The 26,930-nt window shown below is 41.9% G+C and overlaps 1 protein-coding gene across 2 annotated transcripts in view; it reads right to left on the bottom strand.

Annotated features, from left to right (window-relative positions):
• tafa4b (TAFA chemokine like family member 4b) overlaps window positions 1-26,930 on the bottom strand; it is a 49,260-nt gene that overhangs the window by 12,626 nt on the left and 9,704 nt on the right. For both annotated transcript variants that reach the window (XM_080891552.1, XM_080891553.1), the window contains exons 2-4: window positions 24,384-24,546; window positions 23,376-23,491; window positions 12,866-13,021 (exon numbers count right to left, since the gene is read on the bottom strand). In XM_080891552.1, coding sequence (XP_080747678.1) covers window positions 12,866-13,021; window positions 23,376-23,491; window positions 24,384-24,463 — 352 coding nt within the window. In that variant the 5' untranslated portion in view covers window positions 24,464-24,546. The remainder of the gene's footprint in view (window positions 1-12,865; window positions 13,022-23,375; window positions 23,492-24,383; window positions 24,547-26,930) is intronic.

The raw sequence follows: 26,930 nt of genomic DNA, 5'->3' as shown, positions 1-26,930 counted from the left end.
TTGATGTTTTCTTTGTGAAATAGATTCATTTTACTCAGAAAATAAGTAAAATTCATTTCATTTTCTCTTATTATTCAGTCATTATTTTTAAGGTTTATTTGGAAAATTATTGAATCCAATTTGAGTTTTACTGAAAAAACAAGAAGATTTCATTTCTTTGTAATGGATATTTTAGGAAGTTTTTACTAAACCTTTGCCAGATAGTTAGTAAATTCAAAGTAATTTTTCTCAGAGACTTATTTCATATCAATTATTTTTTTTGGTAAAGTTGGGCAATTTCAACCTTCAGTTTGAGATTTTGACCCTAAATCCAACACATATTTACAGTTTAATTCTATTAATATCTACTTTTGTTTTCTATTTGAATTTAATTAACATTTTCTCTACATTTTACATAAATCTTTTGAAATTAAAATCTACTTAATTATTTCAAGTGTCACTTTGTTGCCATAACTTTTTTAAGTAACCTCTAGTCACAGTTTTTACAGTGTAGGCAGAAGCTATCGCACAGAACCAAAATCCACAATCCAGCTCCACCAACTCCTGCTAGGCTACCTGGTGATCATAAAAGGGTTGGGAAATTTTGCTATAATTGTGGGGAGGATTCACATATGTTGCCACAATGTTCAAACCCAACCAATGCCATATTAGTGCAAAAGAAATTGTGTGAGAGGCACAGTGCTGGGCAAAGCCAGTGTTCAAGGGCTCAGCGACAGAATAGTCCACAGTCCAACTTGCCTTTAAACCAGTAGGAGCTCCTGCTGTGGAACGAGCAGGAGCTGATGGTCAGAGCAGTTCCAAGCCTTCAAGCCAGTGCATGTACGAAGCCCCAGCTCCAACGGTGCCTCCCCAGTTTCCTCAGGGTCTAATTGGGGAGCCTTGTGATGGTTTAGCATGGTTAGATCAAGTTCCGTGTCGGTGTTTAATTGACACCGGGTCCCAAGTGTCAATAATATCAGAGTCATTCTATTCTCGCTATCTTTCTCATAGAGAACTGTTCTCTATAAAAGAGGTACTGGACATCGAAGGTGCGGCTGGACAAAAGGTACCATATGTGGGGTACATTGAGGCTAAAGTTCAGTTCCCTGAAAGTGCTTGTGGCACAGACAAGTGTTTCAACATCTTAGCATTAGTTAGTCCAGATCAATCGTACAATGATAAGTTTTCTCTTCTTGTGGGCACAAATGTGTTAGGTCCCATGCTACAAGACTGTCAAAAAAAGGGTGGAGCAAAGTTCCTGCAGACTCTACCCATTGACACTAACTGGGTCATGGCATATACCGAATGTTTCAAGCAGGCTGACCCCCAAGCAGACGAGGTCAAAGCCCTCCGTGTTGCACTCTCCAGCAAGGTACCGGTGCATTTGAAACCAGGTGAGGTGTATACTTTGAAAGCCATCTGCCACACTAAACCTGGGAGCGATAAATTTCAGGCTCTTGTGTGTAGCTCGGAGGACACACCTACACCAGGGGGGTTTATCATCTATGACCAGATAGTTGATGTAAAACCTATGTCTCACTGTAAGTTTAAAGTTGCGGTCAAAAATGCCTCTCGGCGGGGCATCACACTGTATCCTGGAACAGCTATTGCTGAGTGCTCCCCCATTGATTGGGCGGTTCCTGTTGCACTCCCTGATCTGAACCCCCAGCCCGAAGATGCTCCTCTGCAGGCACAGTCCCTGCTAGCTTCTCATAGCGAGGACAGTAACCAATCTGCCGTGCTTCTTGGCCTTGATTTTGGGGACAGCCCGATATCACCACAATTCAAAGAGCACATACAGGCTAGAATTGTCAAAGAAGCATCAGATGCTTTCTCGAAACATGATCTTGACGTTGGTAGTGTGATGGGGGTCAGTCACCGCATTGAGTTAGAACCTCATGTCCCATTCAAAGAGCGGACAAGACGTGTTTCGCCCGCTGATTTCAATGATTTGAAAAGACACCTCCAAGACCTTTTGGCAACAGGCATTATAGAGGAGTCACATAGCCCCTATGCCTCTCCAGTAGTGCTTGTAAGGAAAAAGAATGGGGAACTGCGAATGGTTGTAGATTACCGGAGACTAAACAACCTCACCAAAAAGGACGCATACCCATTGCCTCGTATAGAGGAGACGTTCACTCTGCTCTCTGGTTCAAAATGGTTCACTGTTTTAGATCTCAAGAGCGGGTACTATCAACTTGAAGTTGAGCCATGTGATCGACCCAAGACAGCATTTACAACGCCGTTTGGAACATGGCAATTTCGGAGGATGCCTCAAGGCTTGACTAACTCCCCTGCCACGTTTCAACGGACAATGGAGAAAGTGATGGAGGGAATTAACCTCCAGGAGGTTGTTGCATTTCTAGATGACCTCATAATCTTCTCCAACTCACTGGAAGAGCATGAAGAGCGGGTGATGAAGGTCCTTAAGCGCATTGCTGAGTTTGGTCTGAAGTTATCCCCTTCTAAATGCAAGTTCTTCCAAACCTCCGTGAAATATCTGGGGCATGTAATATCTGCCCAGGGGATCCAGCCTGACCCAGACAAAATTACTGCTGTGAAAGACTGGCCATGCCCACAAACTGCCAAAGAGCTTCGGTCATTCCTAGGTTTCACGGGGTATTACAGGCGGTTTGTGAGGGATTATTCTTGCATTGTCAGGCCTCTCAATGACTTGTTAAAGGGAGAACTAGCCCCCAGGCATAAAGGCCAAAAACATTGGCCACGAACAAAGTCACCCTCACTTGGGGCAAAATGGACCCCTGCCTGCCAGGCTGCTTTTGACCTTATCGTTGAAAAACTGATTTCAGCACCTGTTCTGGCTTTCGCCAACTGGCAGCTCCCGTACGTAGTACACACAGATGCCAGTATGTCAGGCCTGGGAGCAGCGTTGTATCAGGTTCAAGACGGCCAGACTCGAGTAGTAGCTTATGCTAGTCGTGGCCTCTCCAAAAGCGAAAAGAATTACCCTGTACATAAATTAGAATTTCTCGCCCTCAAGTGGGCAGTAAGTGAGAAGTTCCATGATTATTTGTATGGGGCTAATTTCAAGGTGCTGACTGATAACAACCCTTTGACGTATGTGTTGACCAGTGCGAAGCTTGATGCTGCAAGTCACAGATGGCTTGCTTCTCTGTCGATTTACAACTTTGACATACACTACAAATCTGGCCAACATAACACTGATGCTGACGGGCTCTCTAGGAGGCCTCATGGACCCTCAGAGGAGGACGAGGAGTCCCTGGAGACAGACAGAAGAATCTCCAGCATGCTGGACTGTGCTAGTTTGTCCCCTGAGGAGTTTAAAGTTCTCGATGGGGAGGCAATGAGTACTGTGTGTAAGCGTCATAGTGTCAATGTCAACACGATCTTAGGTGAAGGCACACAGACAGTCGACACTGTAATCCCTGCCGTGGAAACACTCTTGTGCAATGACAGTGCGGTTCCTGATGACCTTGAGGATCCGGTCCCCCTACCTGGCCAGTCAGCCCTACCAGGAATGTCTATGGTGGACTGGTATCAGTTACAGAGAAATGACAGCTCTTTAGCCCGCATCATAGGCATTTTAGAGACTGGGGATGAGACTTTTGACAGAAAGTCTGAGGAACCTGAGGTGGTTCTGTTTTTACGGGAGAAATCAAAGTTACTTCTAGTTGATGGGGTGCTATACCGTAGAGTTTTTGATCAAAAGGGGAAGGCCTTCCATCAACTTGTCATCCCTAATAGCCATCGAGAGAGAGCTTTCCAAGGTGTTCATGACGAGACAGGTCACATGGGTATTGAGAGAACCTTAGAACTGGCTAGAGCGAGGTTTTACTGGCCAAAAATGGCTAGCTACATTGAGAACAAGTGTAAAACATGTGAGAGGTGTGTGAAACGAAAGGCACGAGTGCAGAAAGCCTCTAAACTTGTCAACATCAAAGTCAGTGGTCCCCTCGAGTTAGTGTGCATAGATTTTCTGACAATAGAACCCGATTCGAGAGACACCAGGAACATCCTAGTACTAACTGATCATTTTACAAAATATGCACAGGCATATCCCACGAGAGATCAGACAGCGAAAACGGTGTCCACAGTGTTATGGGAGAACTTCATCAGTCACTACGGGTTTCCTCGCAGAATCCATAGTGATCAAGGTGCTTGTTTTGAATCTGAAATAGTGGCAGAGCTTTGTAAACTAGCAGGGATTACAAAGTCCCGTACGACACCCTACCATCCACGTGGAAATCCAGTGGAAAGATTCAACAGGACTCTGTTGGACCTCCTCGGAACTCTGGAGGATAAGAAAAAAGAGGAGTGGAGGAAGTATGTTCGCCCCCTTGTACATGCTTATAACTGTACAAAACATGACGCAACTGGAGAAGCGCCCTTCCTTCTGATGTTTGGTAGAGAGCCACGCCTTCCGATTGATCTCTGTTTTGGACATAGTCCACGTGGCCACAGCACCAGAACACATATTCAGTATGTACGAGAACTAAAGAGTAGGCTGAAGTATGCATACGACCTAGCCTCAAGAAATGCTGAGAAGAGACAATTGTTGAACAAAAGACGCTGGGATGCTAAGGTTACTGCCCTTCCATTGGAAGTGGGTGACAGAGTCCTGGTAAGGAATCTGAGCCTAAGAAAGAAACACAAAATCTCTGATAAGTGGGAGCCTATTGTGCACATCGTTGTTAAGCAGACGGATGAGTCTATCCCGGTTTATGTGATTAGGCCAGAGGATGCAGAGGGCAGAGAGCGAGTTCTGCATCGTGACATGCTTCTTCCCTGTGGGTTCCTACCGGTTAACCTGCAATGTGACAGTCAGGATGTGCTAACCAGTTCGGTTCAACCTCTCATGAGAGTGGATGCAGGGAGCAACACAGAAGAAACTCGGCTGGAGGAGGAGTTTGGGCAAGACGAGGAAATAAACTTTACATCCAGCCAATTTCCTGACAATGACTTGTTGGCGGATCAAAGGGATGTTCTGGGAGAACAGGAGGCGTCCCAGCCACAGTATCCTCTGAATCCTGGGGCACCTGAATTCATTGTAGATCTGACAGGATCGGAGACAGCAAACGATGAGGAGGTGCTCAGCCCAGCCCCAACATGTGGTAGGCCACAAAGGAGGAGAGTGCCACCGGCTTATCTCAGTGACTATCAGGTCGGCTACAAAGTCGATTGTAAGCATCACAGTTTCAATGTGCCGATGACACTTGCATTGCTCAATAACTTTTTCCTGTCATTACAACAACAGATTGCTGGGTTAGTGCAATCTCTGTCGGGTGATAGTGACGGGGACGTCACACTTTAAGCAGGGGTGGATGTAACCCAGTGTTAATTTGGTTATCTGATATTGTGTGATATTCAGTATATATGTATATACCTATATTGGGTGTTATAAAATGTTCTTCAATGATTTTGAGTTTTTTTTTATTGCTATTGGTTTGCGGCTGCTTTACGACAGTTGACTGTGGTAGTACATCCTAGCGGGAGGGGCTATGAGCTCACGTGGCTTGTAGCTGTGCCAGAGAGCAAGCTGGGGTGAGCTAGCGGGGAATATCGCCTTCTGCAGTAGCCTTGAAAAGGACTATTGTTCGTTCTCCTGCCAGACGCTTCGCTGCTGTGCTGCCTTACTGCTGTGCTGCCTTACTACTGTGCTGCCTTACTGGTGCCATTAAAGGACAAGCGGCCGCCATCCCTTCATCCATCCGGACCTTGATTATTTGGACCGAAGTACTCACACACACGCCCGCACTCAGTGCCATACACTCTCTTTATTTTGCTGGCCAGCTAATATCATTTGTTTTTTTGTTTTGTTTTGTTTGCATTCACAAAGACTATCCAAAGACATTTTGGTTATTGTCAAATAGACACTCTCTGATTACGGACTGAGGAGGTTGTGGTGTTACAACCCCAGGACTGAGAAAAAGGACTCTTTACATAATATATTCACTTGTCTCCTGGTTAGGAAAAGTGACTATTGATGGAAATATTTTTCTTCTTCTTGTCTTTGTTTACATTGTATCCCAGAGAAGTTTTAAGTTGTTCAGGTTGAAACATTTGCATTTAAAGTCGGTTAAGTTTCCTTTGATATATCAGTGTCAAGCTGATGTTTAAGAGGGTATGTTAAGGACAGATGTGCTCCAGTCCATCAATCCTTTAAAGTGCTGGACACCGATGGTAAATTGCCATCAGACCCTAAATAAATTGTCCTCTGCTGTTATCCATATTGCTTCACTCATTCTTTGGTGAGTAGACGTATTGGTTACATCTCCACAGTCTTGCCTGTAATTTTTTCACAATAATGTTCAACAAGTACCAGTGAAAATGAATCACTGCCAAGTTCGTCAAACAGAAAGACATTTTTTCAGGGAAAAATGCATTTAACACATGAACTCCCCCTTAGCTCTACGTACTCTAATTGCATCAGTCTCATTAAGACTCTACATTTATATTCACAAAAGGTGCCCATGCTAATTAAAAAAAGGTTTGCAGCTCAGGCATACATTTCATCACAGTTACTCGCAGTCGTTATAGAAGCTGCACTCAGAATGCCTTTTAAGTTCTCCTGCAAACTTTCAGCATGGGATCAGCTGAGGGCAAACGTCTAGACAGGGCTTTGTTTAAGGTGCAGGTGATTAGGCAACAGAAGGGACTGGAGCTACAGTATGTTATTCCCCTGGCTCTCATTGAGTCTCCTGGGTTGTCGAAATAAGGTCTGCGGATGCTTTATGCTACGAGGGTGCCTACAGCTTTTGCTCGCCTGCTACTGATTACAACATGTCAATCTAGCACACACCTGGTAAATGTCACTCAGCATTCTGCCAGCTGCAGCTTCACTTTTTTCATTTTTGTGTGTGCAAACAAGCATGTCAGCCTTACGAGCATTCATCCCAGCGCCGCCTCTGTTCATGCCTTCTCTGCCACTGCTTGCATTGATATTGTAATGTTTGTGACATCAAGTGGACAAAGTTGAAATTGCAGGTCTCCTTCTCCACTGCATGAAAGCAAAAAGATGTTTTGTTCACATCCCTGTGGCACAACGCTGCTCAGTTATTGTATGCAATGCCTTGATTCTTGCCAATTAGCACTTCAAGAATGCATGCTGTGCTCCAGCTTAGCAGGTGAATTAACAAGCGTTGACTGAAAAAAAAAAAACACCACCTCCATTCACCTCGATGCCAAAAATATAAACCTGATTTCTAACACTGCTTTAATTTCTGATTTTTACCAGGTCAACACAATCGAACTCTCAAAAGACAAAAAAACTGTTATGCATAATCTAAATCATTTCTCTTTCTTTTCCTCCTCAACCTCAGTAGCATATCCTGGGTCTACCCTAGGGCCTCCCTACAGTTAGACATGCCCAAAACACCTCACCAAGAGGCACTCAGGCAGCATGCTGGTCAGATGCCCAAACACCTAAACTGGCTGCTTTGAATGTAGCACCTCTACTCAGGGCCTACCCTCTAAGGGTGAGATATGGTAATGAATATAGTTTAGCTATATTATAGTACATTATTCATTATTCTCATGACCTTTACTTTTATGATGTACCACAGTAAAAAATGTACATTTTCATCCATACAGCCTTTTTTTGATGGATTGAGCCTTTTCCCACCTCGTCCTCAGTTCATCAGTGGGCAAAAAATGTATCTGTCACATTGAATGCAAAAAAGTCACCAAGTTCAAAGGGACTTCCCTGACTCCTAACCTTTTCATCTAAAGTAACCAATTAGCCTCTGATATAACAAAACTAATTTAATGACTACCTATCCAATTGTGTAACTATGCTGTAGCCTGTTTGATGTTAGCCAGGACATCCTATCACACTGTGCGCACAGCATGTGTCTGTGGGAGTGTATCCCCATTAATACTTTACAAAGGCACTGCTTGAACTCACACGATGGAGCAGCTGAATATATACACTACAGCAGAGGAGGGTTTCTTTGTGTCTGTGTCTGGGTGCTTACACATTTATATGTGCGCACATGTCTGTTGAGCACTATAGATGTAATGTGGTTTTCATGTGTCCATCTATACAGTCCCAAATGTGCAATAAGTGTAAGCTATAATGCACAATCAGAGCATTCCTGTGCCCTTGCTCCGAGGTCATCACTATTTAAAGGGAATATGATGCACCTCCATGTACTCAAACCCATACACACCCATAGGCAGTTTGGAGGTGGATCCAGATATATGACTGCTCCCAGGCTTTGTAACAGTTCCACTCAGTGATCCTGAAGTGCAGAAGCAGTTGGAGAGCGGCATCCATCTCTTTCTACAATGATTTACTAACACACTTTATCTCCATTGCCCCAGCTCGCACATCCATGCCAGCACACCCAGGTATGTGGACAAAAAACAAGAAGAAGAAGCAAAAAAGTGAAAAACACATTGGTATAACTGTCAGACAAAGACTGCACGCGGTTTATGGTTATGCACATACACCAGAACAGATTGGCAAAATTTCAAAAGCATGACATTAAGGAGCAGATATTATTGTAAACAACAGCAGGTTGATGTGTGCTGAAACACTTAACTAAATTTCTTGGCCCAGCAATGAAACACAGTTTGGCTGTCACCATATCTATCACACAGCGAGCAAAATTCACTCAGCCACCATTTTTATCAGGTCGCCGTGCTCTCTCTCGTTCCCCACCGCCAAACATACTTTAATGACAGTGACTGTGAAAAGATTTAAAGTCATTTTGTCTGGTACCCAAAAAAATCACCGTAAAAACATGCAGTTCACTTTATGAGCAACTTTCTGCTTTTGTACAGAAGTGTACTCCAGAGAAAGCAGATCAGATGGATGCCGGTGCTACTCTGATGATACAAGTGCAGAGGTTTGTTTATTTATTATGACATATTGTTAAAATTGCTGCTTACATCAATAAATTCACACTGTGTGATAGTGTTCACAATTGGGACCTTTACATCTAGTGAATCTGGTCAATCTTCAGGTTCAAGGTTCCTTTATTGGCACCTCTAGGCATATTTGTTTTGCAGTTAAAAGAGCAGACAACCCTTCTACCAGACATCAAACACAGACCCTGGACAATATTCACAAACACATGGTGAGAAAAATAAAAGAGAGAAAAGAGAGAGGGCTCCAGGCTTCACTACAACCCCAACTGCAAACCTTCAGACTAATAAATACAATTTAAAAAAAGGCCAAGAAGCTAAAAACAATATCATAATACATCACAAATTAAAAATCAATGGAACCGATATTACTTATTCAGATAAAGAATAGCAACATGGGACAAAGCTGTTTCTTTACAGCTTTGTCCTGCATTTAGGGACTGCTAACCTCGTCAAATAAGGGGTGGCCGTCAGCATTCACGATGGAACTGGTCATCCTCTGTAGCTGTCTGGTATAAAGAGGCTCTGGGCTAAGCTGCTGTTACTGTTCACAATTTGCAACAGTTTGTTCCTGTCCTTCAAAGATAGATTAGCGTACTGTGACACCAAGGAAAACATTTCCATAACATAACTCTGCTACTGCACTTCTTTTCTTGACATCGACCTGTGTTTTGTTTGTTTTTTAGGATATATAAATATAAAATATATGTGAGCCACTCAGAAGTGGACAGGGTGCATTTCTCCTACAGCGTTAGCCCGAAAAGAGCTTCACTGCTTGACTTCTATTTTTTTTCTGGTTAACAATTCTACCTCTGCAAACTCTTCACGCGCAGATTTAGACTTCTCCAAATGACCTTACTTTTTGCAGGACAAACCCTTTATTCTCACACGCCACCAGCGCTAATTCCAACAGAGAAGAAAAAGAAAAGAAGCCAATACAGAAGTGGGTTTCAGGGTTGTTGTGATGAATAGAGTTCACTTGAAAAAGCGTATCCCACCATGCAGTGCAGCAGCCCAGTAATGGGACCTCTCACCATTAACTCCTCTTTCAGCCAGCATCAATAATGTAACTCCATTTACACTATGGCTTTTCTACAAAGGCTACCTGCTGAGAGGGGGTTGTCTCTTTCCATCAGTGCTCCAGCCAAAAAAAGGGGAGAGAGAAGCACGCGTGGATGTGTGCGTGCACTGAGGTGTGTTTGTGTGCGTAAGAAAACCCTGGATGAGGTGAGATCTTTTGGAAATGTGAACTCAGAGGTCAAGCCTGACTCATGAGATAAGTGCTGCTGAGCACTGGATTTGGAAGTGAGAGGAGGTGAGACTCCGAGGTGAGATCTGAATAGAAAATTAGAAAGCCTCGTGACCGGTGTGACGGCAGAACCGCGCAGTCTGTGCGTGCGTGTGAGTCGAAAAAAGTGATTAAGACCATCAAAAAGAATCCATCACTAACTCTCAATCACACGCAGAGTGCATTAGGTTCTCATTAGTGTCACTCCTCCTTTTAGCAAACGAGACCACGTCTTTGAAGTAAACAAATAAAAGCAAGGAATCAGTGCAGTGCCTGCTCTGAAGGGTTAGCAAAGTTTCACGTGATTCCTTGTTTATCCTGGCTTTCATTACAAAGCCAATCATCTTTGCTATGGTTGCCTGGTTTTATCATTATCAAGCAATAGTTCCCATCTTGGAACTCATCAAAGAGGTTAAAAAACAAATCTACTTTTTTATTGGGTGAAAATGGTGCTGAAATGAACCAGCAGGTATGCTTGTTACTAAAGTTATTTCAATGGGGAAAGCACCGTCTACTGGTCACGCGCAGCAATAGCAACTCAGTGCCTGGAGGTTGGCACAGACTGGCAGTGTGTGCACAGCCCTGACTAGTAAAGGTGGAAAGCGTGCGGGCATTTGCAAAGTCAGATAAAACGAAGACTCAAATGAAAATGGGAAGTTGTATTAAAGCCGATTGTATGTAGCAATAGCACAGCTGTAGGATTGGGAACCACGTGTCAAAAATAATGTGCGTTTTAATAAGAAGTTGCTATTTGCCAAACTAAATGACTGTGAGTAGTTCTTGTTTGTGTGCTGCACTGTCTGTCAATAGACGTCAACAAACAGCGAGCCGGGGTGAATGAGATTTGTTTTGGCTCGTTTTTTACCCTTCTTGATAATTACCATATCATTCATTTACAGCATTAGAGTGATAATGGGGCTAATACGCTATTTTTCATGGAAAATAAACCAAACGCTGTGAAATCTGATCTAGTTCCAAATCTGAAACAGAAAAAAAAGAGACATCACTTCAAGTTTGCCCACAGATCTCACATCAAAGACTCTATTTGTGTAGATTCATTACTTATTTGTTTGCAAGTGCGGAATCAGCTTCCAGTCCCCTTCCCGAGGTGACGTTAACAGTATGAATTACCCTCATGCTTTGGAGAGGTAGTGTCTCCGCTCACGTATTAAACAACTGTGTATTTTCTTCTGGTAGGGGGCTAATACAGTGCGATTGGATGAGGTTGGCTGACACAGTGTGTGTGTGTGTGTCTGATCTCAGTGGAGCGTCTGCGGATGATAGGGGTCAGTGACACTGCTTGTTTCTTGCTGGGCAGCAGCTCTCGATGCGGACAAATGGGTGCAACAGAGGTCTATGAAAACGACCCTCAGCTTTCGTCTGTCCATCTTCGCTACTAGCCGCACACTCAGCATGTATAAACAGACACATTTGTGTATCTGAGCGAAAGTCTGTGGATGATTAATTAGCTTGATGATATTTTTGTTGTTGTCGTTTTTCAGAATCCAACATTTTTATTTAACTGTTGACTTGAAAATCATAACCAACATAAGGGTTTGATGTCATGCTTTTATTTGTTTATAAAAACGTTCCTCTCGCTAATCACCCAAATGTTCTGTCTGAACCCATAAAAACATGCAAAGAAAATACTTTCTCTATCACCATCTGTCAAATACTCGCGCGGCCTGACTGGATATGAAACGTTAAGCTGTCCCATATACCAGCATTCCTTTAAAACCGCAGCTTAATCATCCAATCTGATGTCATATTTTTGATTCTCCTTTCATATAGCATGGGGGAATTAGCAAGGCAAGGAGAAACATTACCGGCATTAGTGGCTTTAACTTTTCATGTTATCTCCTTGGGATGCAATGAACCCCAAACCGCTGGTGAAAGAGGACCGAGATATATCCAGGTTTACTTTAACACATTAAAAATCCTATTACTCAAGACCCACTTAAAGGTGCTTTACATTCATTTTCCAGTAAACATCCTATCTTAATTTAAGTAAAGACAGTGGTGTGAATTCACTCTCAATCTCACTCCTTCTATTATAGGGAAATAAACTGAAAATACATTTTCAATCCAGCAGCAGTGTGCCATTAAAAAAAAGTCATTTTCAGACAGAATCCAACCTGGCAGCAAATTTAAACTCATCTATTTACGTTTCTAATATCTCCAAAATGAATCTAGTAATGATTTGTTTTAGGTGAGAAGTTTCATGTAGAAACTTTAATGATGCAAGATAATTAAAACCATTTTTAGCCTTCGTGACCCCGCCGGATTCAGCAGCGTGTCAATTATTACAAAAACATGTTGTGCAGCGAAGCACTGTCCAAACCTGCAAAATCTTCATTTGGAATTCCAGTCACGCTCGCAAAGGTTTCCAACAGATACCAAAAAGATCTGGCAGAAATGGAGAGACTCTGCTGCAGTGTTGTGGGGGAGATGTCTGCAATATGATGCACAAAACACAGAAACCGAAAGCACACCCTACTTGTTTATGTGTTTCACAAAGCAACGATGCCCAACAAATTCAGGCCTGTGCGCTGTTAGAAGACGGGGCTGATTTTCAGCCCAAACATCCACTCAGGCTGTTGGTCGGTGATCAGCTCCACTAGAATCACTAATTCTACTTCATTTCAAGAGATTCTCACATCGGGATTTGTTTGGTATAAATGAGGAACCACTGGAAGAGACGCTTGGCCTGATATACACACTCACACTAACACTCACACGTAGTTTTACCTTCCACACAGGAGGGTCTGGCTCTGGTCGTGCCAGCGACCTGCCCCGGGAAACAGGAACACTTGACGGTTTGAGAGCGCTCCTCAATCTTATTCTTATTACAGCAGCGATGCACCGCCACCACCTCACATGTCCCCTGCTTCACTTGGTATGATGCTGTGAGAGAGAGAGAGAGAGAGAGAGAGAGAAAGAGAGAGAGAGAAGGAGGGGAAAAAAGGGTGGGGGGATTATTTGCTTGAAATTCATCGACTGTAAGGGAGATTTTGTTGGTGTTTTGGCATTTGTTGTTGAAAATAATCGAGTCGAAATTCAAACACATTTGCGCCGCAAATAACAATCAAATACGGGCCAGCTTTTCTGAGGATTAAACAGATCTGCTGAATAATTTACTTTTGTTTAAACTCCTCGATTTATTCCGGTCTCAGTCTTTGATTCATAAGTAAACACTTTTTAGTGATATTTTGCTTTTATTCTCAGCCCAGCGCCCTCATTAACTCTGTCACAGAGGCGACTCTTGTTCTCGTGATGGTGTGCATGGAGGGAAATTTAAAAAAGCAAACAGCATGAAAAAATAATCATTTCTTTTTGACTCCTTTCAGACAAAGCACTTGATCTAAGCAGAGACGTGTGCACTTTATTTAGTTAGAGGAAATCGCTGTCACGTTTGCATCCGCATTTTTGTTTTTATCATTCCATCTCCATGCACGTCTGTCTGTGTGTTTGGTTCCTTGCATTTGTGTGTGCTTCTTAAAGTCATGATATATGTGAGGATAATTGTTTTTACCTGACACCTCCAACAAACCAGCCACCTCTAATGTCTCTTATTAGCTTCTCACTTCCCAGCAGGCATTGGTCTGGTTAATTATAAGACTCTCCAGACAGCAAACGAACCTGAGGGGTTGTAGCGCAAACCCAAAGCTTTCTGCACAGTGGCAAAATGTGGTACTATGTGTGTGAGTGTTTCAGTATTTTTTGTTGAATTCCTTCTGAACATCTTGCCCCCTCACACATGATTTCTTTTCAGAGTCTTCAGGGACTAAAAGGTGACTGTATCTTCATTTTAGGAGTAAGCTCACGAGAGCAACCATTTATACTTTAACTTGATCTGTCACATGTACAAGGCAGCAAGGATGACTTGTAAATTATGTTACATAGTAATGCATAGAAGTGTGTAATGCGCACTGTCTGTGTTAATGTTACATTCCCCTCAGCACATGAATAAACCCATGAATCCCTTAGCAGAAAGGTTTTTGTGCCTACCTAAAGGAAAATGCGCCAACCAAAACTGTTGGGTACAATGTTTAGTGAATCTAAGCTTTGCTTATGGCTTCTGAATGGATTCCAGCTGCCTTATCTTCCCTCTCAAAGCTTGTTGTGCACTCTTGAGAGTCTCTGGCACCGTTTCCAGAGCACAGCAAACCCTGCTGGCGACATAACTACCTATAAGCCTCTTTACAGCCCTGGAAAAACCTTGGTTATACTGTACCATAAGCCCAGATTTCATTTATGTACGTGACTATACCCAGACTCCAAAACTTTTCATGGTAAGCTGAATGGGCTTTGCAGGCAGACACAAAAGTGTGCACAAGCACACACACTCATACAGCGCACACACTCAGCAGAGGGTTCCATTTCTGCAGGCCATGGCCCCTCTCATCCTTTCTGATTTAAAGTTTGTTTGTTCTCTTCTCCAGAGAGCCCCATCAATGATCCCTGGCTCTCCGAGGGCGCCCCTCCGCTATCATCCCTCCACTTTCATTTCCCTCACTCCTCTGTCTCGGGCTCTCCTGAGGCTGGAGCAGCTGCCGGATTACACCCGTGCACACTGCACATGCACTCACTGACACACGCAAACATATATATAGGCTCTGTGTAATGATAAAAATCAAGAAAAGATCAAACTCAGCACAAGTCAAATGGACAAGAACTACACATTAAGTCATAGTTACAACAGCAATAATCACAACTGAAGCTCAAAGTAACAGCGTAAAAATAAGAAAATCTAATTCAAGCACAATTTTATAGCCTGTACAAAATAAATAAGAAATTATTCTGCTGCTGTTGCAGAACTGGAACTGAGTAAGACTGCTCAATCTGCTGGCCTTATCTCAGGAAAAAGGCAGCTTGTTAGCACGAGAGAGGAAAGAGAGGAAGAGAGTCAAGCAGGAGGAGGGAAAGCAGTGTCACAGGCAGCAGAGAGAACAAAGAGCAGCTCGCCTTCCGCTGGCATAATGAGGTCAGGAGGTACACTGGCCTTCTCTCTTTATTGCCTATATCAGGACTGGGCAGAAGATGTTTACGTTTGAAAACTTTAAAGCTTTGAGGGTATGTTTGAGCAGTGGATGATAAACCCTTCCCAGCTTCATTTATGCACATTCTTTTTGTCTGTCCGTGGCACGTACCCTAATTAAAATCTCAACGAAGTATAAATGGATGCAAATGAGGCAAATTCAGGCTGATGTAAGGTATGAGAACAGCCCACATCCTTCTCTTAATGTGATTTCCATTATTTAAGGAAGACAGGAGACAGAAAGCCTCTGCTGGGTTTTCTTAAAGTATACATATGCAGCTTAAGAAGAAGAAGAAGAAAAAGAGACCAAGGTGCTCTTCAAATAAATGCTTTAAGAGGCTTTCTTTCATAGACAGTTTAAAGGACACTCTAAACAACTTCAGAGTATTTTAGATGTTGCCACTGTCGCGTTCATCGAGGAGCAACACAACACACTGCATACCGAAACATATTTTTGCTTAGACTGCCTGTGGTTTGTTGATGTGAAACATTATGTGGCTAAAATGTAACAATAAAAAGATAAAAATAAAAAAATAAAATACAGTTTTTATATAATGGTGAAGGGATTTGCTTCAGTAGGAGCAAAAACTGTCCAGTGTTTAGGTGTAAAATAGCCTTTAAATATAATAAACTAATTTCAATCACACCACCACACAGTACTGACCCACACATATGGTTCTTACACACACACTGGACTTTCTGGACTTTGGTTTTGCACAACACTGGTCACTATATTCTTCATTTCCAGTTAATACTTGTACAGCTGCTGTTATTGTGTATATATTTATTTATATTTAGATTTCTTCATACATTCTTATATAGTTCTATATTGTGTATTGTGTATTTTGTTGTACAGTTATTTTATTTTCAACTTTAATTTATATATTTATCTTTATCTTATTCATCCCAGTTAAATTTACCCTTCATTCTAATTTGTGTTGTACAGTTATTTCATTTTTAACCTTAATTTATATTTTATTCCTTCCTAGTTAAATTTACCCTTTTTAATTTTTCATATTTATTTCCTATCTTATTCATAGCCTTTTCCTTTTTTGTTTTCTTTAGGTCACGAGCAGTTGTCCAAGCATTTCACTACATATCGTACTGTGTATGACTGTGTACGTGACAAATAAAATTTGAATTTGAATTTGAATTTGAATTTTTGAATTCTGGAAAATATTATACAAGATGAGCTGATTCACTGATAAGTTTGTAAGCATGTATGGTAGCCGGCAGTTAGATCTGGCTGTGGTTCTACCATTCAGCATAAAAATGCTTCAGTCAGTAAAAGGTTTGGGAGCCATACAGCAGGCAAGTAGTACAATCCACTAATCAGAAAGCAGTTCAATCCCTGGCTCCTGCAGTCTGTATGTGAAGTGCTCTAGGTCACGACACTGAACTTTAGCACCTCTAATGAATCAATAAGTGGGGGTCGTAGGAAAAGGTTCTATCAAAAAAATCTTTTTTAAAAGGATGCGTCCTTTTGGTGCTCTGAGTGGTCAATAGGACTAGAAAAGTGCTATATAAATCCATCACAACTGTGCTGGAGGAATCAACTCAACATCGCCCACTCTTGTTGCCCAGAAACAAGAAAGTAAAGCTTTTATTTGGTATCATTGCAAACACTCTCATTCTCACTCTCTCATAGTGTAATGTTAATCATACAGTGTTCCTATATAGTCTTTGTGGGGAGTAATATAACTAAATGAGGACAGAGCATTTCACTTGGAGTGTTTATGTGCATGTGTGTGCACAGTAAGTGTGATAGTGTGGTTTAACGTGTTGATTTGGATTCAGTTTGGTGGGATTTGGGTAAAATAAAACATTTGCTTTTTATAGACGTGAATGCAATTTTCATGCACAATGGGTCTAATCCAACCAGCGGACTGCAGGAACATGTCAAAAGAAGCCCAGTTCAACCAGAAAACAACAGGCTTGCAACCCTAGTGACAGTGAGTTTATGAGCATATGCACACACAGTCTCTGGGTCTGAAAGGTGAGGCAGGTGCTGGTGCTTTAATCAGAATCAGAATACTTTATCAATCCCACAAGATATTACGTGATCATAGTTGCTCCAAGACAGTAATAACAGTAACAAAGTAAACAAAATTAAATAATACAACATATTAGAAAGCTGCAAAATAGTCCGTTTGGGCTACTTCACTGCTGGCAAATACTGACTGTGTATAAATGATGTCAACCGCCAAAATTCTAGACTTTGCATTTTGAAGGTACAATGTTAATATGGTTAACATGTTAGCTTCAAAATGCAGTGTTAATTTTGTTGACTAATAATTTTCTCCATAGTTTTCATCAATGACCTCTTTTCCTGACGAAAACAAGACGATACCGAAGCAAAAAACTAATAACTAAACTACTAGACAATATCCAATCAGAACTAATTAAGTTGTGTAAAAAGGCGGGACAAGTTTGGAAGTGAGTCAGTCAGAATTAATCTCCTTGTGCAATAAGATTAGATGCGCACACTTTGATCTCCACAGTGGGAGTTCCAATGCTCCCTGTTTCTCATAGAAACGTGACAAAATGTCAGCGATTGGGACGAAAGAAGAGTAGACACATGGACAGATTTAACATTTGATGTCAAGGAAAATATGTATAGCATACTTCAGATTTACTCCACTGTATTGCATGATATTTAGGATTTGCCTCAATAATGACTAAAACTATAGATGAAAATTTGCTGTCAAAATCAACACTGATTTTGTGTTAACCATATTTAGATCAGAGGGTGAAGTGAGAAGTTATCAAACTGCACAGATTCATGTATCTGCTAATTAGCATTTTAGTTATCTTTAGTTATCTTAATTAGCGTTAAGTAACAAACTAATAAAATACTAGAATTTGACGCACCAAGACTGAAGCACAAATTTTTTGGATGGTTTGGCAGATACTTCCAAAATGCCCCAGATGGTACGAAACATGATGAAGAGGATCAGAATAGTAAGTGGGATTAGTGAAGCCTAAACAGGCTTGTGTTGGCACACCTGTCAGTCGAAATCTGCATTTGAGTCATCTGAGCACAGTGAGTATGCTCAAAACCAGTGTTTAGTTTTCTGCTTCTGAACGCTATCAATTTGAGCCCTTTAACATGGTACTCTATGGGGATTGACATGCTCTCGGAGCAGACCTCAAGTGGCCAGTTTAGGAACTGCATTTTTTAGTACTTCTGCAGTAGTTTTGTTTTCGCTACGGTGGCTCTGAGAGGCCAGACGGACTGCAACTTAAGAAAACACCAGCAATAAGAAAAAAGCTGCAAAAGTGCTCAAAACACAACGGAAATAGGAAAAACGAAAACGGAAATAGGAAAAAACTGATTTCCAAAAGCACAAGGGAAGTGTTTCTGCGGAGACTATAACCCGACGGACCAGTTGCAGGAACCAAAATATGCTAGGAATTGCGCTGGGAGACACTTAAAAGAAGTGGAGGATCTATCGGTTTTGTCAGGAAAGAAAGGATGAGAGGGAAGTGTGTTAGCCTAACTATTAGCCTGAAAATCCGCCATCAGTATTACATGAATCATGAGATTAAAACACACTTACCTGGCATATTTTGGTTCCTGCAACTGGTCCGTTGGGTTATTGTCTCCCCAGAAACACTTCCCTTGTGCTTTTGGAAATCTGTTTTTCCTAATTCTGTTTTCGTTTTTCCTATTTCTGTTCTTGTTTTTCCTATTTCCGTTGTGTATTGTGTTTTTTTGCAGTGTTTTTCTTATTGCTGGTGTTTTCTTAAATTGCAGTCCATTTGGCCTCATAGGGCCACTGTAGTTTTCTCACTCTGGAGAATGCAGCACAATACCATGAAAAAAATGACCCTAATGTGATATATGATACAGTTCCCATATACATTTATGTTGTCTGCTTATGATACTATTAAAAGTGAAATAGCTTTTAAAGAATTGCATATTTTAGGGCATAGGTGGCAATTTGGCTTCCCATTAGGGGCGAGACCTAATGCCATATTTAAATTTTATTTAAAATGTAGCTCACATTTGGTCATTTCATGTACAGTTTCATCCACACAATGCTTCCAACGTGTCACCAAAATCTTATTACAATATTTAATCTGGTTAGTATGGAAGTCCGTTTCCGCCACTAAAAAAAAAAAAAAGATCCATAACTCAAAATTTCGAGTTATTTTCTCAAAATTTTGAGAAAAGTAACTCGAAATTTCGAGTTAGCGCTGCCAATCAGTAATCTACGTGAATGACGTCATTTCCTTGTTACCCGGAAGCTGAAGCCCTCAGCTACAAATGCTACAGCTAAGCTACCGGTATTACATCCAGTCGTGAATGCACAGGTTGCTGAGTGTTTTCAGCCTGGCTACACAAATGATGAAATCCCTGTGTTATTAGCTGAATCACATGGTGTTACTATCAGCAAACGTACTCGCGAAAGCGCCAATTTGTTGGGATCCGTTTTTGAGTGCGCGTTCCTCTGCACCATATGCTTCCGGGTAACAAGAAAGCGACCTCATTCACGTATATTTTTGATTGGCAGAGCTAACTCGAAATTTCGAGAAAATAACTCGAAATTTAGAGTTATGGATACTAGCTTTTTTGTTTTTATTTAGTGGCGGAAACGGGCTTCCATAGGTTAGAGTTCAACAAAAAGTCTCCCGTAAAGCCTGTTTTCACAAGGCTGAATCTGACAGCCACTCGTAGTGCGAGCTATTCAGTGAAACCAAATATAGTGCATCCTGATGTAAAAAGTAAAGTAAAATAATGAAACTTTAATTGTTTGATTCTTCTTTCATATATAAAAACCAAGTCTGTTTCACAGGACTCAAAGCGACAGTACAACAGTTGTGTAGGAAATCATGTAGTTCACCTGCACCCTACAGTCGAGCCTGCTGCTGTGAAACTAACTGCACAAAAAAAACTTATCATGCTTTTAGAGCTTCATCACTTCATTTCTGTTCCCTTTGTTCCTCACCTATTGTTCCATATCACCGGTGGCATGTGGATATGTGCACAAATGTGTTTCTCTGCCTTCATTATCATCAAATTCTTTTGGTGCTGTCCTGTGTTGCCCAACTTGTTAGCTTGCATTTGCATGCTTTGAGTTTTACCACTAAAAGGAACATTTTCAGAGGATAATTTGAGAAGAAACAAAATAAAGTTGAACCAAAAAAAGGAGTCTGATCATCAGAACAGTATCAGTAAGAGTATTAACAACTGAAGCTCAACTGTGAGCCCTCAGAGTTGAGCCCTTTACCTTCCCATTCAGCCTCTGCTTCTCACCCTTTATCTGCTTAAAATTCATGTGGTGAGCAGCCAGCTTCCAGCTATATACATACAATAACAGTGTATCTAATGTCATAGTGCTGCCTTTAAATCATTCTGTTATGGCCATCTTGGTTAAATAGAGCCTGAGATGAAAAGACTTGGCAAGGCTAAACGCTTCTATTCCTGCGAAAGGGAGAGAGCCAGGCGGCCAGCAAACGGAGCTCCCTTGAACTGATGGGTTAGCGAGGCGATTGATGTATTCTGACAGACACCGGCAAGCAGCAGCACTGTACAATTTATCAAAAAAAAAAAAACTGTGTCTATCCCTTGTCAATACCTGACAAGCATGCACATTGCTATAAAAGGCCAGGTATCTAGCAAATCTGTCAGAGGCAGCAATGCCAGTTTAGCAAAGACATACTGACTATCTCTGGTAGAGCGCACAGGTCAAGTTTTAAGTTTCAACAGAGCAAGCTCACAAGACCAGGTCTCATAACTTCTCCTTTACAAAATATACTCAAAAATTATATTTTTTTAAATTTCCATATCTTCCTATTTTCTGCTTTTTGAGCCCACTCTTTAACCTTCTTTGCTCCATCTCCTCTCTACTCCAGGCCTGCACCACCCATCAATCCTGACAGGATCAATGTCTCACAAGTCCACACCAGGCCCAACACAGATTTATGTTAAATATCACAACAGGTGCTTCTGTGGAACAAAAGTATCCCCAATAAATCCTACTCCCTTGACCTTGCCTGGTATGTTTTTTGAGGAGTCATCTTAGAAACAGCCTAAAGGGGAGGCAAAAACAGGCAGTATTCTCAAAGAGATGGACATGCAGATGTGGCGTAATGTTTGTTTAAGTCTAACAGAGACCGTTTAAAGCTAAAAGGAGGCTCCTGGCATGAACAGGGTGGGCAAAGAAGAGCCATCAACATGCTATAAATTGATTTATGATGGGTTGCCAGATTAGTAACTGTTCCACAAGAACATGTGTGGTTTGCCAACCACCCTCTAATCTCTGTAAACAGATATCTGCATATCAGGCAATAGCTGATGGGTTCCCAGATTAAGTGTGCTATAACAAGCTGTGATAAGAGTGTATGGAAATATATCAGTTCTGCAAGGCAGTGATTGAATTTAATCTCAAATAATCTAATTTCAAGCATTCAACCGAGAAAAGAAAAGAGAATTTCAGATATTTTTGCGAAGCACTGCTGTATGAGCGCAGACAATGACTTTACCATTGAGAAAGGCTGATGTTTCAACAGTACATGACACTGGTATGTCTTGGATCACATTTACTGCTCCTGTAATGCAGCTTATGAATTTCTCTATTTGCCTTTTTAAAAAAAGAAAGAAAAAGAAAAAATGGTGTGTGTCCAAAGGAATAGCATTAAAAAATGGAGCTGTGTTCAAGTATGTGTTGCTACACAGCTTTGTTCTGCTCATGAGGGGGCAAACTGAGAAATGAGCTGTGAAGGCAAGACTTATGCTAGATGATCTTTCTCATGTGCTGAGTGTGTCTTGCAGGTGTGCAAAGAAGACGGCTACTAACCGCGCCAAATGAATCATCTGCACGTTGTGCTGTTAACCTGAGCTACAGAGATTATGTTCTTCCTTTCCTCTAAAAACTCTTAGTCGTGTTATGTCTGCTTGATTGAAAAAATACCGATTGCCCGAGAGCCAACACTGGCTATTTTTTGACCTATAGAGCCACCATGTGGAAGCAAATGGTACAACCGCAAGGAACAAGCAAATGTCTGAATGATCAGGAAAACAAAACAGCAGTAAAACTGCCTCTGGAAAATCTTTACAGCCCTCATAACACACAGCCAATTATTCCTCAGCCTCGGCATTATGAGTGTCATGTTGTATTCATCACTGAAAAGTCCTAAACTTCCAGCAATTAGAGGAAACCCTCAAATAAAAAGCACGAGTCAGTTTCAGAGGAAGACATCTTGTTTTACCGCGAGAAAGAAACTAAGAAGAGGGCAGGCACCGATGCTGACCTTCACAACACACAAGGCCTGCAATTAGTAGTGTCCCTGCCATAAGCAGGCAGCCTCCTCTCTGTCTAAAGGAAACTAATGCCATCAGCCAGTGAACAGACTGGATGCTGGTAGCATTTTCTGTGGCATATAAAGGTCACCTTGCAAATCGCGAGCAGCAATAGTGAAGAAACTGAGATAATTAAAGAAATTGTCATAATTAAGAGCGAGGAAGAGGTGACAGGGGAGGTTGCCGCCAACAAGTTGTAGCACAAGATGCTGTGATTCAGCACAACTGTCCCCGTTGTCAGCCTCAATGAAATTTTAATAAGACTGTGTTGGTCATTTTTATTTTTTTTTGCTTAGGGTGGCTTGTCTCCATGACTTATGGAAATTAAAGCTAGAGTAGAGATGTAGCTCGCAGGCCTGAATTAAGTCAGCGCTTGCCATGGTCTCTATCTTCTTCTTCTAGTTAAGCGGGGGCTGCAGAGTTGTGCATATTAATGTGAGCATTGACAATTATAAGCCTGAGGATTAGAAGTCATGAGCCGACGGGTCTCTTCAGCGTGAGGCATACACCCTGTTTTATGGCACTGCGAACACTAAACCACTAACAGGCCTCTTGAGAACCACAGCGTTGGCCCCGAATTGCTGCATGTCTGCACTCTGAATAGATCAGATCTCACCCACACTGATCTATTTGTGTTGACAGCCCCTGACAGCTTAAGTGCCATTTGTATCTGTACAGGCTGGATCACTCAAATAGAGACGTATTTGCATCCAAGACTAAAACGAGGTCTTGTCTAGATTACATTCTGTCATGCTGGGAAACGGAGCAAATTGTGCCCGCTCGTCCCCCTCCTCCAGGACGTGGATGGCTCAGTCAGCGACAGGCTCAGGGAACATGTGTTACACCTCTGAAGTGACAGTGTAATTAACCTCTCTTGGTGTTGGAAGGGGAGCTTGGATCGAGACCTGGTGTACCTGTCGGTCCCCGATGGTTACGGTTGCCAGCAGACACTGGGTCAACGTAGAGCATCACCAAGGCAACAAGGAAGGCCACCTGCCAAGGCCAAGCTGACCTCCCCCTCAGTTTCATCCTGAGAGAGAGAGAGGGAATGGAGCAAAAAGAGGCACAAATGGAAGAGAAGAGGAGGAAAAGGTCATCGTGAGGGGTCACAACCTGTACCCAAAACAAGAAGAGAAAAAAAAAACAGGAGGCAACAGCAGAGCACACAAAAAATATTGTTTTTTCCAAGAAGCAGAAACAATGTGAGAGGTAACTGTCAAAGGTCAAAGGAAGCAATGAGAAGCTTGAGAACAGACTAGGCCTGCAAAAAATGTCCTTCCTACATACTACAGGAAGACTTAGATATAGGAACTGCGGGACCTGTGTGCTAAAAGCATCCTGTTAGTATAAAGTTTTCAAATTTTCTTCTTGGAGCTGCAAATTACAAAAGGGCTGACTTTACAAGAGCTAGAGCAGAGAAACATGTGTAACCCAGAAACAGTAATACATGGTAAGAGGCTGAAACTAATCACTATGTTAATGATTGGACTTTTTTTCTGCTGTTGCTTCTTGATTAGCTGGTTAATACTGTTAAACATGTCCAAAAAGGCCAAAGGTGAATTGTTTCAATTTCTTGTTTGTTTGTTTGTTTTTTTGTGGTAAACAACCCAAATCTAAAGCTTTTAACTTAGGCAGGTTTTCACATCTGAGCTGCTACACTGAGTGAACTTTGGATTTGCTGGAAAAAAATAAAGTTATTCATTTATCTAATCTACTGATTAATTATTTATCAGTTAATTTAAGGGAAAAAAATGAAAGCGTCTCACCATGTTACCTTGAATTGTAGGAACTTGTCAAGTCATATAATTACTCTGTTTTATTGTTAAAACAATGACTTAGTTAACAAAAACCACAGAACAGTAATTAGTTGCAGCACCAGATGTGTTTCACTTGCCAGTAGGTGATGCGGGACACCATCTCACCTGTTGGTCATCTGTCTCCTTTGGTCTCGCTTCCACTGTGTGGCTTCTTTATGAACAGCGGCTACAGGCCATGGCTGCATTCACGCGCACCACCTCAAATGACCTCCTCCTTTTCTTCTTCCTCCTGCTTCCACCTTTTCCTCACCTCAAACAGAAGAAGGCTCTGGAGAAAGGAGGTACAAAGACATGCTCAGTCAGAGAGGCCAGGCTGCCCTGGAGTTCCTCGGTGGCCTCGGATAGCCTTGCATGAAGGTCTACACACACAAACAAGCATACACCCGCACGCACAGGGGGCGGAGATGTGAAGGCCCAGATTCTGTCAGATCCATTGTTTACAATAGGTTCACCTACCCCCAGGCTGAATGTGATCCCCACTCTAGACATCACACGTCTCTCCCCTTCTCCCTCACAAACCCTCACACTCTGTCATGTGCATAAATACACTAATCAAAAAACTCAAAACGTGCGCGTGTAACACACTAAAAATTAAACTGGGTAGAAAATAGGTCTGTTTAACAGAAACATGCCAAAAAAAAAAGCAGTCTAAAACATTTTCTTGCAACAAATCAGATGATCAAACAAGCCATGAACACAGCCTTTTTCTCTCTCCCTCTCTCTACACACACACACACACAGAGCACATTTACACAGTGTTTGCTAAGTAAATTCAAAGCCTATCTAAGGACAGCAAGAGAGGCCCTTCTAATTACAGCTGAGTGACAGCTACTGATGCATGTTGCTGTCTGCACACTCTCATACCCACACACTGAGTAAATTACCATCCCGCCATAAGAGTGTGTCAACACACCTCTCTTTACAAAGGGACAAACTCTGCAATCTAAATGAAAGACAACAGATTCACATTAATAACAAAATGTTCTCTCCCTCCTCGAACCTTCATTATTCATCATAACTCATTGATATGCAGCTCAGTCCGCTAACATGCTGAGAAACTTCCCGAGTAGATAGGACTCCCTCCACACCTGCAGCCATCTATGTAGTACCACTGCCCCCTAGTGGGAAAGAAGCAAACAGCAAAGGGCATGAATCTCATGAAAACAGGAGGTTGCTTTGGCAAGAGTGAGAAAGTAGCTGGGCAGTGAAAGCGAGCAAAAGATCATGTGAATGAGTTATTATTATTGAATTATCATTGAAGGCAGCAGCAGCATGGGTTAGAGAGAAGAGGGCAGATACACACAAACAGATATTGTTTGTGTGTTTTCAATTTATATTTGTATCACAGTATCTATACTCCTGTCTATGTATATGTATGTGTGTGTCTTTGGGTTGTTGTTTTTTTTCTAGTACAGTATCCAAGTTGTGTGCGCTGTGTGGAGGGATCAGGCACACTGCATGATTGTACGATTGCATGCAAGACTATTTCACATTTCACATTCCTTTTTAAAGGCTGGGTTATGGCATGCATTTTTATCAGCTTTGTTCTCTGAAACACTCATTAAGAGAGCACAGTTGTGCATGTGTATATGTATGAATGTGTGTGTGTGTGTGTGTGTGTGTGTGTGTGTGTGTGTGTGTGTGTGTGTGTGTGTGTGTGTGTGTGTGTGTGTGTGTGTGTGGTCTCCAGATGCAGCCCACTGGGACTCAGTGAAATATGCCATCAGTAACAGCAATACTGTCACCTTTATTGTGTCTCACACAGATCACAGATTGTAGCCTTTTAACTGTGTAATAAATGTACCTTATATATACTGTATATCTAGATCTATTTGTATCTATTTGTGAATAAGTGTGTGAATCAGCAAACATACACACTGCAGTAAAAGGCCAAAGTCTCTGGTGACATTATGTTAAAGCAAGATGACGTGTGCGTGGGGCTCAGCTGGTCATCATCAGCTTGTTGTGTTTGGCAGGAAGGACATGCACACTTTAGCAAACAGTGTAACGACATCCTCAAGTTTATCTAAGAACATCAAGCCTCACTCTTTCTAAAATAATCGCTGCCTCTGTATCATCACTTCCACATCCTCCCTCACCAGGCGCCTGCAAGGTCTTGAGGCCTGGGTTGTGTCACTCCTTGCAGAAAACACACACAGGACTGACACGCAATGTCATGCAATGAGACGATCCTACCTCTGCCACAAATACATCCAGTGTGCCCTGCATCCAAACAGCATCATCTGCCTGTGCTCTACACGCACGCGTGCACAATCACGAACATGCACCCGTGAACTTGCAAAATTATACTTGCATGTATTATACCGCATACAGTCTCTGACCTCATCAGGAAAGATGTTTGCTGTGCATCAGAAATAAAAGGCTAAGACACTTCCCGCAGGAAGGGTTTACCGTGACACCGTGCTGTTTGTCACTCACAGATTATATCATTTGTCAGGGCAGCACAGGAAGTCGCGGCTCGGCAGAACTGCAAAAAACAGGCGCCATACCATTATTTGATAGCTTCAGTGTCTCTTGTTTTGTATGTACCAGTGTTCATAGGCAGGCTTTGTGAAATTTTCTGTAATATTAAATAATGTCTTTTAAAAATGAATGAGAAACAAGAAGGAGATTTGTATCTGTTGAAGTCTG

Source organism: Rhamphochromis sp. 'chilingali' (genome assembly GCF_963969265.1).
Source record: "Rhamphochromis sp. 'chilingali' genome assembly, chromosome: 9".
Classification (NCBI taxonomy): domain Eukaryota; kingdom Metazoa; phylum Chordata; class Actinopteri; order Cichliformes; family Cichlidae; genus Rhamphochromis; species Rhamphochromis sp. 'chilingali'.
This window is presented reverse-complemented; position numbering and strand designations above follow the sequence as displayed.